This window comes from Pteropus alecto, unplaced genomic scaffold, assembly GCF_000325575.1.
Source record: "Pteropus alecto unplaced genomic scaffold, ASM32557v1 scaffold5, whole genome shotgun sequence".
NCBI classification, from domain to species: Eukaryota; Metazoa; Chordata; class Mammalia; order Chiroptera; family Pteropodidae; genus Pteropus; species Pteropus alecto.
Window position 1 is genome coordinate 4,182,525 of NW_006441953.1, and position 13,371 is coordinate 4,195,895.

Genomic DNA, 13,371 nt, shown 5'->3' on the forward strand with positions numbered 1-13,371 from the left:
GGCCCGCGCGGCCCAGCGAATGGGCCCGAGCGGGAAAAGGAGGCCGCACGGGCGGCACAGGTCCCTCCCGAGCCGCCTCCAGCGCTCCGCGCGGCTGGGCCCCACGAGCTACTTACTGAGGAAGACGCGGTAATCGGGCGAGTGGGGCTGGCCGCGCTCCTCCGTGCGGTACAGGGCCATGGCGCGGCCCGGCACGGCCCCTGCGCTCACTCGCCCTGGCAGGCGGGCAGCGACGATGGAGCCCGCGCGCCAGCCCCAGCCCCAGCCCGTGCGCAGCAGCGGCAGCAGCGCGCGCATGGCGCCGGTAGCAGTACGGCTTCGTGTGGGGTGGTGCCGGCCCGGCCCGGCCGCTCGCCGGCGCCCCCTACCGCCCGGAGTCGTCACTCCTGGCCCGGAATCTAGATCCCCGCCCCAGCGGTCTGAAGACTGATGGGAGAAGCAGAGAGCTCCGCGAATTACCAGGAATGCACAGTGTTCCTGCAGCGAGGGTTCAGAGATGAGCAAGACAGGTCCACCGCCCTTGAGGAGCACCCTGTCACTTATTAATGCATACATGCATTCATTTATTTACTCAACCAGTCAACATTTAATATTCGTAATATTATTATAGTGATATAGAGTGGTTATTCTGCGCCAGGCACTGCCCAATGTAGGCGACAAGCATGCACACACACAAAAACGTCATTATAAAACAATGATCAGTCCTCCTTATGAGACTTGACTCTGACAAATAGAGCAAAAAAATACAATAAACAAGATCCATATCCTCCATGAATCCTTTTCCTACTTAACCCAAGTAAAGGGGATTCACCCTTCCTTTTTCTTACATGTTCACTTCTACAATAGCACTTAGTACTGTTTTTGTGAACCTATCATATTTCCTATTTCAGCTTGACCCGATCACCAGATTGTTAAAGTGCCAAGCATTTAGGACTTAAGATTTAGTATCCTTGCAGGATGTAACACCATACCTTGCATATAATAATGGCACCTTTGTTGTTGAGTTAAATTGCTCCCGGAACTCCCCCCTCTACCAAATCTGTCTCATTAGCATATGAATTCTGGTTACCAGTTTTCCAGAAAAACTCGTGGAAAGAACTGTCCATAGGCACTACCTTCACTTCTTCATATTCTTCCCTCATCTCAGTCCTAAAGGCTTCCTTCACCTTCTCAGGGTCAACAATGACCTCCTTATTGTCAAACATGAAGGTCAATTCTCAATAAATCATGAGAGAATCTGAAGAGAGTAGTACATAAGATTTTTTTAAATTAGAAATTAAAACTTTTAAAGAAATTTAAATATTTCAGTTATTTTATAAAAGTAAAAGCAATTCTACAGAAGGATGAAAAAAGTGCACTTACGGTCTTTGTAAAACCCAAGTGAGATGGTTTTAATTAAAAGAGAAGGCATTTTTAAAATAATAATTTCTTAAAATACTCTAATAAAAACAATGTTAATAAGCACAATGAGTACATAAATTCACGAAAATATAGTTTTACTCAAAATATTGTCTTACAAGACAAATGTCTTTATTAGATTATATTAACTAATTTATACTGATTAAGCCACCATTATAGGTCTGATCTTAGTCCAAACTAGTTAACCTCTCTCTCTCTGTTCCACGACTACAAACTACATCCTCTGGTTATTAATATTAACAAAATAGACAAAATTTTAACAAATTAATTATAACCTTTACTCACAACAATCTGAAAGCTGAAATCTGACCAAGATAACTCTATAGCCATCATGTAACTTTACATATAGACAATAGTACTTTTACCTAGGCAATGGTCAGGATTTTCATCAACAGAAATGTTTGGTGGTAGGTAACACAGGGCTCTCCCATATGAGGGAGCCAAGTTATTTCTTATTGCTTGATCTCCTTTGCTAAGATAACCCTCATAGTTTAGTACGACTGCTACAGCTCCAACTATCACAGCCTCACTCCACTTAGCAAAAAAGAAGAAAATAATAATAAGGTTCTGTCTCTTCCTCTAAGAACACATCCAAGAAATTGCATACACCACTTCTACTTGCATCCCAATGAGTAGCACTTAATCTACTGGCCACAACTAACTATGAACTGTAAACTAACAGCCTGTTTTCTGGAGGGTTACAGGCCCAGATAAAAATTAGGAGCCATACTACTATACAATAAAGGGGAAATGAATACTGGAGAACAGTCAGCAGTCTGCTACAAATGTCATTTTCTTTCCTTATCATGCAACTTCCTTAAAACGGTCTCTGAGAAGTCTCCATATTTCTACTCCAATTGGATTCAGATTCTACTCAACAGGATTCAGACTCTTCCATACTAGGCACCTGGTATCTCTAATTATTTCAGCATTTCCAATTATTTTGTGACAGTTTAAATTAGGAGACTAGTCTACCCAAGTTCCAGAAAGCTCTCTAGGAGACATTGTCAGCAACCACTTAGACTTTACTAACATTGTAGATTCTAAAATGTTTTGTCAACAGTGGTGGCTTTATAACATGTCAAGTTGATTAGGCTAAATTATAAAGCAGACCTTCCATACAAAAAGGGAGGGAAATTTCTTTTGTGCATAAATCACAGTAGCTATATAATTTTACTGTTTCCCTATAAAACAAAAAAGCTTAAGTGTTCTTGTAACCTTTGAAGTTAGATGGTTCAAAAAGACAAAATCTTGTTGAAATAAAGTTGTGGGCTGATTCTGATGTTTTTAGAGCTTACAGATTCTTAGAATAAAATCAGACATTCCAGGCGTCTGATTTTTCAGACACTTTAATGCTTCATGGCATGAAGAACAATGCCATCTTTGGGAAATAGTGAAGAGAAGCATTTTTCCCAGAGAATTCTTCCTCATATTAACAGCATTCTCTGTTTTCTAACTCTCGCAGCTATCCACTGAGAGAACCCAGCATATACTTCTGAGGACTCTCCTTGCCGACAGCTTTCCTTAACTCTGGCAACATATCTTTTATTTTATTGGTAACTGCTAACAAGTTACGTGCATCCTGATTTGAAGAAAACAATAATAATATTTAGCATTTTTAAGATATGAAACATTTACTTAAAACAAAATATTGACACTTATTTGTTATTTTGTAAATCACATTTTAAAATGTTACCAAGTTTATCAGACATTCGGTAAAGGAAACAATTAATTTTATTGTTTTCATTTATTAATCACTTAAATCCCCATCCTTCATTCACTACAATTTACTGAAATATTTGAGAATCAGAATTAAGACTGTGTAATTTAGATGATAAGAAGCAATAGGTAAACCAGGTTAGGCTCTTTAAATTTTTAAAATATAAATTTCTGAGAGTAATATTTATTACACAATATTTAATTATATTTCAACAAATATGTTGGAGAGTAAAGACAAATACACATGAAACTGTTAAATAACATTTTCAGTATTTACAAAATACTAAACCACCAGAAATTCTTGAATATAAAATTGATTTTATAAACTAATAACTCGGGAAAACTGATATATAAATCGGAGGTCCCCAAACTTTTTGGAACCAGAGACCAGTGCATTAGGTTGTACCCTTGGAACCAGTATGTGAAAGTGAAGGTAAAAAAGCAAGGGCTCAAATCCCGAGAACTCTATCACCCCAGTGACTGGATGCCAGCTTCCCTTGAGAGGGCAATGATTTGGGCAAAGCAGCTAAGGCCATCCTTATAGAGGCTTACAGTGAACGCAAAAAAGTCTTTCATTAAAGTGCCACCTCCCAGTGACTCCTACAGCTATGAAACTGAGGTGGGGATGGGAATTGGAGATAGAAAAAAAAAAATAGATAATGAGAAAATCCCAGTCTGGTTTCTGCTTTTAGCATTGGGAAGCATAACACAAAACTTATCATGGGTATAGTTGCAATTTTCTGAAATGCTGGATTATCCTAACAGGAAATAAAAGAATCTTACAATTGTGGAGTAGTCATTTATGTGTTAATTTTAATAAAAGCAGTTTGTGTTTCAAAAATGAATTGTTATTCTTACCTACAACATAAGTAGGTAAGAAAACTAAACATTTTTCTAGTTGTCATTGCTCATACTTGCTAACCAATAGCTAGCTTATGGGGCCGGGCCATGAAATATAGCAGTATTTAATAAAAGTAATGAGAATTTTAAAACAGTTTTGAACGTTTTCTAATTTACCTATTTAGGGACACACAGATTGTGATATTTCACTCTCCTTTTTAATGCTTTAATAAGAGAACTGTAAAAATATTTTCATGTTATCAAACATTTAAAATATTTGTTATATTATCAAATAAATGTTCCAAAAATATTTCTAAATGTTATCTAAAGCTCATGTTTATCCATTTTTTGTCAGTCACATTTTTCCTTCTAAATACATGTCAAAATTCTATCATTTCTCATTTAAAGACTATTATTCTATTGAGAAATTTATCATCATAACAAAGCATCAAAACAATAGAAGCTTTATCTGCTCACTTTACATATTGAAATATTGTATTACAAAATGTATAATGAATTTATTTTCCTTAGTAAAAGCAATGATACCCCAAGAGAGTAAGACAAACCAGAGACTGAGAAAAAAGATTTGCAAAAGACATTAGAGTGTAAGTCCTGATATTATTATTTTTTCCTTTGTATAATGCAAGTGTCTGACTTAAGTTTTGATTGCTTCAAATAGTTATTCTATTTCAAAACTGGCTACCTCAGAAAGATACATTGCCAGGCACACAATCAGAGAAAGAGCCTCCTCACCACCCCCTACAAGGCTCCTTTGTTTTAGAGATCTTAGTTGATTTTAATAACTGACCATTTGGGCCACTTGTTCGTTTTGTCTTCCCCTGCTTTAAATTCCCATTCTTATGTTTTAAATTCACCATTAAAGAGTGAGCTCAAAAAACCCAGTACCCCGCCTTCAACCCCAATAAAAGCAGAACACTAGGTCTGTGACCATGCATGGGAGTGTGCATTCTCTCTCTCCCCCACCCCCCACCTCTCACTCTCCTCCACCCTGAAACCTCACTGTGTTGCCCCAGATGTGCTATGTAATTTCTAGGTCTTGTAAGTAATAAACCTGTATCTTTTCAAAGTTTCCTGATGGTTATTGCTGAAGGGCGCCTTGCAATCATAATAAGAACTACAAGAGCTGCTCCAGCCACAATGTTGGTTATAGATAGGCTGAGACCAGTACAAAACAGACACATCTCATAAAGTCTTTTATCAAAATATACAAAGAATTCTTAAAACTCAAAAATCAAAACACAACCTTATTAAAAAATGGGTTTAAAAAAAGAAAACAAAATAATGAGAAAAACTGCAAAGAGATTATTATAAGTTTTTGGGTGCGGAGCCTACTAATTGTCCCCCAATATCAATACTCCCCATCACTGATAGCAAAAGAAGTTTTAGCTGCCCCAATAAAATCTATTCTTTCAGCTTCCCTTGCAATAGGTGTGGCCATGTAATTAAAGCCCATCACAATGGAATATTATCCAGACAAAAGAAAGAAGGAAATCTTACCATTTGCAAAACGGTGGATTGACTTTGAGGGTATTATGCTAAGTGAAATTAAGTCAGACTGAGAAAGACAAATACTGTATGACTTCACTTATATGTGGAATACTAAAAAAAATAAAATGAACTCTTAGAAGCAGAAGGAATGGTGGTTGCCAGGGTCTGGAAGGTGGGGAAATGGGAAGATGCTGATCAAATGGTACAAACTTCCAGTTATAAGATAAATAAGTTTTAGGGATGTAATGTACAGTACGGTGACTATAGTTAATGATACTGTATTGTATACTTGAAAAATGCTAAGAAAGTAGTTCTTAAAAGTTCTTATCATACAAAAAAATGGTAATTATGTCAGGTGATGGAGGTGTTAACTAACCTCAGGGTAATAATTTTGCAATATATATGTGTATCAAATCATCACATCGTATACCTTAAACTTATGCAATATTATATCACTGATATCTCAGTAAAGCTGCGGTGGTGGGGGGAGCAGGGTGGCAGTTAACTCACCTTTTACCTCTTTCTCTTCATCATTCCTTGCATTCTGCCTCCTGGAACTTGGATGCTACCTTGCCCATGAAGATAGGGCCAACCTCTTGGTGAATGGAGCTCTGAGCTGAAAGATGCTTGCATCCCAGAGGATTCTGTGGAGCAGAGCTGCCATACATATATTTCTAGAATACATACCTCTGGACATGAGAGAGAAATAAACATATATTTTATTTATGCCATTAATATTCTTTTTTTTTGTTTTTGTTTTCTGTTTCTCCCAGGTGAACTTAATTCTAATCTTATTTTTTTCTTCTTGCATAGGAAAATATTTTATGATTGAAGGCTCCCTATTTACAACTTGTATAATTTAATTCAAAGCTGTTGTGGAAATATTAGATGAACTATTACTTATGAAGCATTTAAAGTAAAAAGTTACTTATATTAGTAAGAAAAAATATGTAATAAATTCAACTCTAAAAGCCAACTAATATGGTATTACAGGAGAATTTTAGTTGAAATATTAAGCAGACCAGCAGAAAATTTTTGCAGAACACATATTTAATAAAGGATTTGTATCAAAAATCCACAAAGAACTCTAAAAACTTGACAATAAAAAAACAAATAACTCAATTAAAAAATGGGGAAAAGATCTGAACATATCCCTGACCAAAGAAGATATACAAATGGCAAATAAGCATATGAAAAGATCTTCACTATCCTATGTCATTAGGGAATTGCAAATTAAGACAACACTAACATACACACCTATCTGAATGGCTAAAATCCAAAGCACTGACAACACCAAATGCTTTGAGGATGTGAAACAACAAGAATTCTCATTAATTGCTGATGGAAATGAAAAATGCTACAGCCACTTTGGGAGAAAGTTTGGCATTTTTTATATAACCAAACAACATATTCTTAACCACGCAATCCAGCAATCATGCTCATTGATATTTACCAAAATGATGTGAAAATATATGTCCACACAAAAACTTGCATGTGTATGTTTATAGTAGCTTTATTCATAAAAATCTAAACTGGGAAGCAACCAAGATGTGCTTCAGTAGGTGAATAAACAAACTGTGGTCCATCCAGACAATGGAATTTTACTCAGTGCTAAAAAGGAAATGAGCAATAAAGCCATGAAAAGACATGCAGAAACTTTAAATGCATATTAGTAAGTGAAATAAACCAATTTGAAAAGGCTAAATACTGCATCATTCCAACTACATGAATTCTGGAAAAGACATATCTATGGAGAGAGTAAAAATTTCAGTGGTGGCCATGGGTTGAGGGTAGGGAGAGGGATGAATAGACAGAGCACACATTTTTAGGATGACAAAATTACTCTATATCAGCAAATTGTGAATTTCATTTTATTTGTTTGTTTCAGAGTTCTTTTTCTAACTTTTCACTATCAGAAGAGTCCCTGAGAACAAGTCGATTTGTTTTAAAGTAGTTTTTAAGCAGCTCGTTGGAGGAAGGCACCGAGGGGTGTCCACATGTGACCACTTTCACCATCAGAACAAGGGAGGGCTTAGGAGGAGGCAGAGGCTGCTCTGCACATGCCCATCGAGGGCTCGTGTGTCTCTGTAAGTCTTTTCCTAAAGCTCAGAAGCCTTAAAAACAAAATCCCAGGTGCCAAAACGCCTTGTTCTACCATATAGCAACAAAGGACAAATACCAAGATAACTCTTTGAAGAGCCTGCATCTGTCTGGAGGGAGGGATCAGAAAATTTAGTCACCAGATTTTGTGTCATGTTTGTTCTGTTTGGTGGAGTGTGTTAGAGTGAAAGATATAGAGAGAGCTGTACAAAGCTCTGAAGCCAGCCTGGCTGGGAAAACTGAAAAATAGATATTTGGAGAGAGAGAAGGACTTTGTAAAGAGAGCAGAGAGATTTGAAATGGATTTTTAAAAAGTTCTGCTGTATGTGATGAAATGTAACTCTTTCCTAAGACTTCCTTTGAAGGTTACTGGGATATCTATATTACTCATCAACGCTTCTGGAGATAGACTTCTGTTTTCAGGAAGCTGTAATATACTGAGATCGGCCTCCGTGCAGTTCAGATATATGAGAGTTACACATATTTTTGAACACTTTATCATAGAATACAGATATGCATTTAATTTCAAGATTCAGGGGGTAAACCTTGGGTCACATGTCCTCAAAGGACACTACTGCCCCCAAGGAGGCATTTTTAAAATTGGCAGGGTGTTTTCTGATGTCACAATAATTGAGGAGCATTGCTGCAATTTGGGGAGTAGGGGTCAGGGACGCTGTACATCTTACAACACTTAAGACAGACCTACAGGAGAAAGTGTTGTCCTGTGTACTTCATTGCTGTCAAATGTCACATCAGACATTTGTGTAGGTGAATAACCTGTATTTTAAAAATGGTCTCAGCCTAAAAACTAATTCCATTTTGTATATAACATGAAGTATTTTTTGCATTGTTTTAATATGCTTATGGTATTTGAGTCTTTAATAGCATCAGTCCGTATGTATAGCTCTTAATTAATGGTGATTCTTAATATGAATACAAACATATGACTACTTTATATGTCTTGAGTTCTGGTGCCTGAGAATTTGCATATTAAAATACATATTATTTTATTATAAATCACTTTTTTATGTCTTCTTAATATGATAGTAAGGGCATTACATTGAGTTTTTGAAAATTATCAGTGTAATAGCTTTTATTATCTACCAACTTCATTTCAGGAGAGTAAAGATGTTACAAATGATTTCTTAATAAAAGGGAAGTTTAACTTATCCATTCACCCACCGATAGACATTTGGATGGTTTCCATCTTTTGGCTATTATAAATAATACTGCTATAAACATTCACACATAACTTTCTATGTAGACATGTTTTCACTTTTCCTGGGTCATATGGCAAGTCTATGTTTAACTCTTTGAGAAACCATCAAACTGTGTCCCACAACAACTGCACCATTTTACATTCCCACCACAATGTACAAGTGTTCCTATTGCTCCACATCCTTGTTAATACTTGTTATTTAAAAAAATTATTATTGCCATCCTACTGGGTGTGTATATTGGCATCTTATTCTGGTTTTTATTTGTATTTCCTCAATGATCAATGAAGTTAATCATCTTTTCTTGTGTTTTTTTGGCTATTTCTATATCTTCTTTGGAAAAATGTCTATTCAAGTTCATTGCCCATTGTTTAATTAGGTTGTTCGTCTTTCTGTTTTTCAGTTGGATAAACAAATTGTGGTATATAAATACAATGGAATATTAGTCAGCCATAAAAAGAAATGAAGTTCTGATATATTCTGCAATTTGGGTGGACATCAAAGGCATTATGCTTAGTGAAAGATGCCAGACACAAAAGAGCCTATGTTGTATGATTCCTTTTAGATGATATATCTAGAATGGGCAAATTTATAGAGATAGAAAATAGATTAGTGGCTGTCATGGCAAGAGGAGGAGGAATGGGGAGTGATTACTTAAAGGGTATGGGGTGTTCTTCTGGGAGGATGAAAATGTTTTGAAACTAGACAGGTAGCGGTTATATGATATTGAGACTGCACTAGATGCCACAGAACTGTACACTCCAAAATGGGTAATTGTATGTTAGGTGAATTTCACCTCAGTGTTTTAAAAGAGGAAAAATTAATTGTAATAAGTTCAAAAATAATTGTTTTAGGGGTTCCTGACCATTTTTGTTACATTAACTTCATTAGCAGCCTTACAAAGCCTATGACACTCTTCTCAAAATGTTTATAAATGCATAAAACAAAATACATAAAGAGTAAACCAATTATATTGAAATATATTTTAAAAATATTTTTAAAAACGTGATCTAATAACATACTTCCTTCTTCACTGAGGCATTAAGTGACTAGATCTAGCAGCAGATCTAATAACTAACATAATTTTGAAGTAGCAATGGCAGTAAATGATATTTAGAGGCATCTGCAACATTGGGAAAATGATATAACAAGTATATACCGTTTCTATTGAAGACAAAAATCATTGAAGCTACTAACACTACTGTAGAGTTTGCTGCTTACATTCATAAATGCTAAATTTTAGTTTGAAGTAAATGAAAATAAAGATGTAATCTTTTTCAAAATCCAAATTCACTGACTCCCTAAATTCTACCCCAGAACTCTTGGTGGCAAACATCTAGTAAGGGGAAGGAGTTTATATTCTTTCTCCTTTGCCCTTGGATTTCTCTTTAAGACTCTTATGATTTAAGAGCAGATATCTTTCTGTCCTCTACCTTTTTTTAAGGTTTTCTTTCCTGTTTTAAAAATCAAGTTTTGATGGGGGGTGGGGGGTGGGGGGGGGGGAAGGTCCAAGAAGCAAATTCACACATAGAAAACAGAGATATAATTGGTTGAAAGATGAGAAATTAGTTTCAGTACCATTTGTCTGGACAAAAACAAAATTGTTTTCAGCACGTAGAAATTATTTTTCTGAATGATTCTATAAATGTGAAAATAAGCCCATGTCCTAAGGCCCATATACCTACCTCTTAACAATAGAAAAGAAGACAATCAAGTTTTTTTTAACCAAGTCCCAGTGATGTGCAGAATACATTTGATTTTAAGCTTTCAGTTACTAAATTGAACGTAATAAAATTTATACATCATACAAGAATCACATGTGATTTAACTACACATTGTTAAATGGCATGAAAAAAATAGAAAGTTTGCTTGATTAAGTATTATTACTGCTTCTAGGCTAAAATAATCATGAGAAATTTCAGCTCCAAATGACACATTATAAATCCCTTGTAATATTATAAATATAGTAATCATGGTAATACTCTAATCCAATTCAAGGAGCTAGTAAATTGGTAATAATAGGTCCTGAACAAAATCTAATGAGACAACACATTTTCTCTGCCCACTTTCTAGATTTTTCCCTTTAGGCTTTGAGCAGTAGGAATTAATTTTGTTTTTAAGTGGTTTAACCATAGAATTTCCTTTTTTTCTCTCTTTTATTCTATGCTAATTACATGGAATAATGGTTTTCAAATTGGATTCAAAAGAATTCTAGGTTCCAAAGACAATTCCTTGAAGTATATGCAAGCAATGCATTGCAAGAACACGTGGACAGGATTAAGTTACATCAATCTTCATGCCCACACAGCAAAAGAATTTCAGGGAGTCAAAAAAAATTGCAGAATGGTTTCACAATATCAGCTGGTGATGCTTATGTTACACACTCAGTAGCTGAGAAGTTTTCCTTATTTGGAAATCACATTTTTATAAAGAAAACTCATCCATTTCTCTCCTTTATTCATTCCTTTACTTATTTAAGTAATATTTATTTAAAATGTGCTATGTATCAGGAACTATGATAGTAACTAGATATAGAATGATGAAAATAGATTGTCTTCATGGTATTTACAGTCTGGGGCAGGATTCAGGCATTAAATAATTAATCATATAAATCTATTGATAGAATTAAAAACCGAGATAAGTGCTGTGAAGGAAAATACAAGAAGCTATGACAGAAGACAACAGGGAGACTTGATTTAGATTGAAGGTCAGGGAAGGCCTCGGTAAGGATGTGACATTTTAGCCGATACCAGAGGAAAGTAGGAGACAGCCAAAGGAAAAATGTAAAAAGAGAATGTGCAAAGATCCTGAGGCAATATTTGCTTGAGGAATCTTTCCTGGAAAGATATTTGCCACAATATATGAAATATATATTTTCCACATGATAGATTCTCCAGGGAAGCAGAACCTGCGAGCAAATATTTATTAGGAAGTACTCTTAGGATGGATTTCTTTGGAAGGAAAGGAAGGGTTCAGAACCTGGCTGAGGGGGAGTCAAATTGTGATGCAGACCTAAGCAACAGCTTTGGCCGACCACACGAAGCATTCTAGGGATGAAATGGCCTGTTAGAATTGTCCCCTAAAGAGCCAGAACAGCTGGACTTTTACAATCTTTCCTCAGTCACATCAGTCATTGAATGCAAGCCACTAGGGTAAGGGTGTGACTTTGGGCAGGTGGCTCTGAGACTCATGCCATCCCTGAAGGGACTGACAGTTGAGGGCTTTCTCTTAGCAGTGTTCCCTGTCATGGAGGCAAAACTCCCTGAAGGGGATCTGGGTGGCACATCTCTGTGTCCGCCACAGCATTCAATATTACAGAAAGCTTTTACAGATTCATAAAAAGAAAATTAACTCAGTAATAAAAAGAGTAGGAGACAAAAAAAGGCAATTCCCAGAAGAATCACAAGTTATCGATAAATATATAAAAATATGCTCATCCATCAGCAATAAGGAAAATGCAAACTAGAATGAGAAGAAGCCTTTCTGTTTTGCAGTGCATTGCCTCGGCAAAAATTTAATGACCAGTAATACCCATGGTAGATGAAGGTGTAGTTACACTGTTGCTCGTCCTGGGATTCCTGGACAATAGTCCCTCCCAATGTGAAACAGCTTCCCCCGTGCAGGAGCAGCCCCACTAGTATGTCAGAATTTGCAGTAACCAAGGTGAATTTCCACACTGGGTGGAGGTGGGTGGCAAAATTAAACTATTAAATGGACTGATTAATGTGACTGTCTCCACAGTCCATGGAAAAAAGCAAACAAAATTCTGCAGGGGGTTGTCATAAATACAACTCAATTTTTAGTCTTCTATTCTGAGGTTCAGCTGTTTCTGGAAGAAAAGTGATAATTTTGTTTGTCCAGAGAAGAACTTACCTGTGTTTACATATATGCTAATAAATGCAGAGAAAAATCTGAAAGGACATCACTTATGCTTACTTCTGTGTTGCTTCTTAATTGTTGTTGTTACAGTAAGCATATATTATTTTAGGAATTAAAAAAAGGCTTTAGGTGATCTTCCAGCAAAAGTGATGCCTTCCCATATAGCTAAGTACTTTTTGAGCCCTCCAATCTCTCACTATTTTCAGAGCTTCATCCAAACCCGATGTGGACAATCTCTTTTTCATGAGCCTAAAATGCTCATTAAGAATCACCACGACTACGACATCCCTCCACCTCCAAATAAATTTAGACAGAAAGAAAGCACAGGAGGAAAGTAGGACAAAAAGCGGCCCACACTGAGTGGATCACAATGGACACTAGTAGGCAGAGGACACTAGTAGGCAGATCATGTAGCCTTATGGGGCATTTTAAGAATTTTGGAATTTATCCCATATACAATGGGAACTCCATAAGGGATTTTAAGCAGGGAGTGCCATGATTCAATTTCTGTTTTACAACTATCACCTTGGTTGGAGTGTGGCCAATAAATTAGAGGGGTGTAAGTATGGTATCTATGGGTCTGATTAGGAGGACCCTGGAAGAATCCAAGCATTGGGAGTGGCAGGAATAATGTTGAAATAGGAAAGGTAGAGAAGCTGAAATAGAAAAAGAGTTCCCTGGTGGAGAA

At 36.4% G+C, this 13,371-nt stretch overlaps 1 protein-coding gene across 4 annotated transcripts in view; it reads right to left on the reverse strand.

Moving 5' to 3' along the window:
• PPA2 (pyrophosphatase (inorganic) 2) overlaps nucleotides 1–341 on the reverse strand; it is a 76,723-nt gene extending 76,382 nt beyond the window's left edge. For 2 of the 4 annotated variants that reach the window (XM_025051758.1, XM_006918889.3), the window contains exon 1: nucleotides 117–341. In XM_025051758.1, the coding sequence (XP_024907526.1) occupies nucleotides 117–297 (181 nt within the window). In that variant the 5' untranslated portion in view covers nucleotides 298–341. The remainder of the gene's footprint in view (nucleotides 1–116) is intronic. The other 2 variants (XM_006918887.3, XM_025051759.1) reach the window with 1 other exon arrangement.
• Between the last annotated feature and the right edge of the window lie 13,030 nt (nucleotides 342–13,371).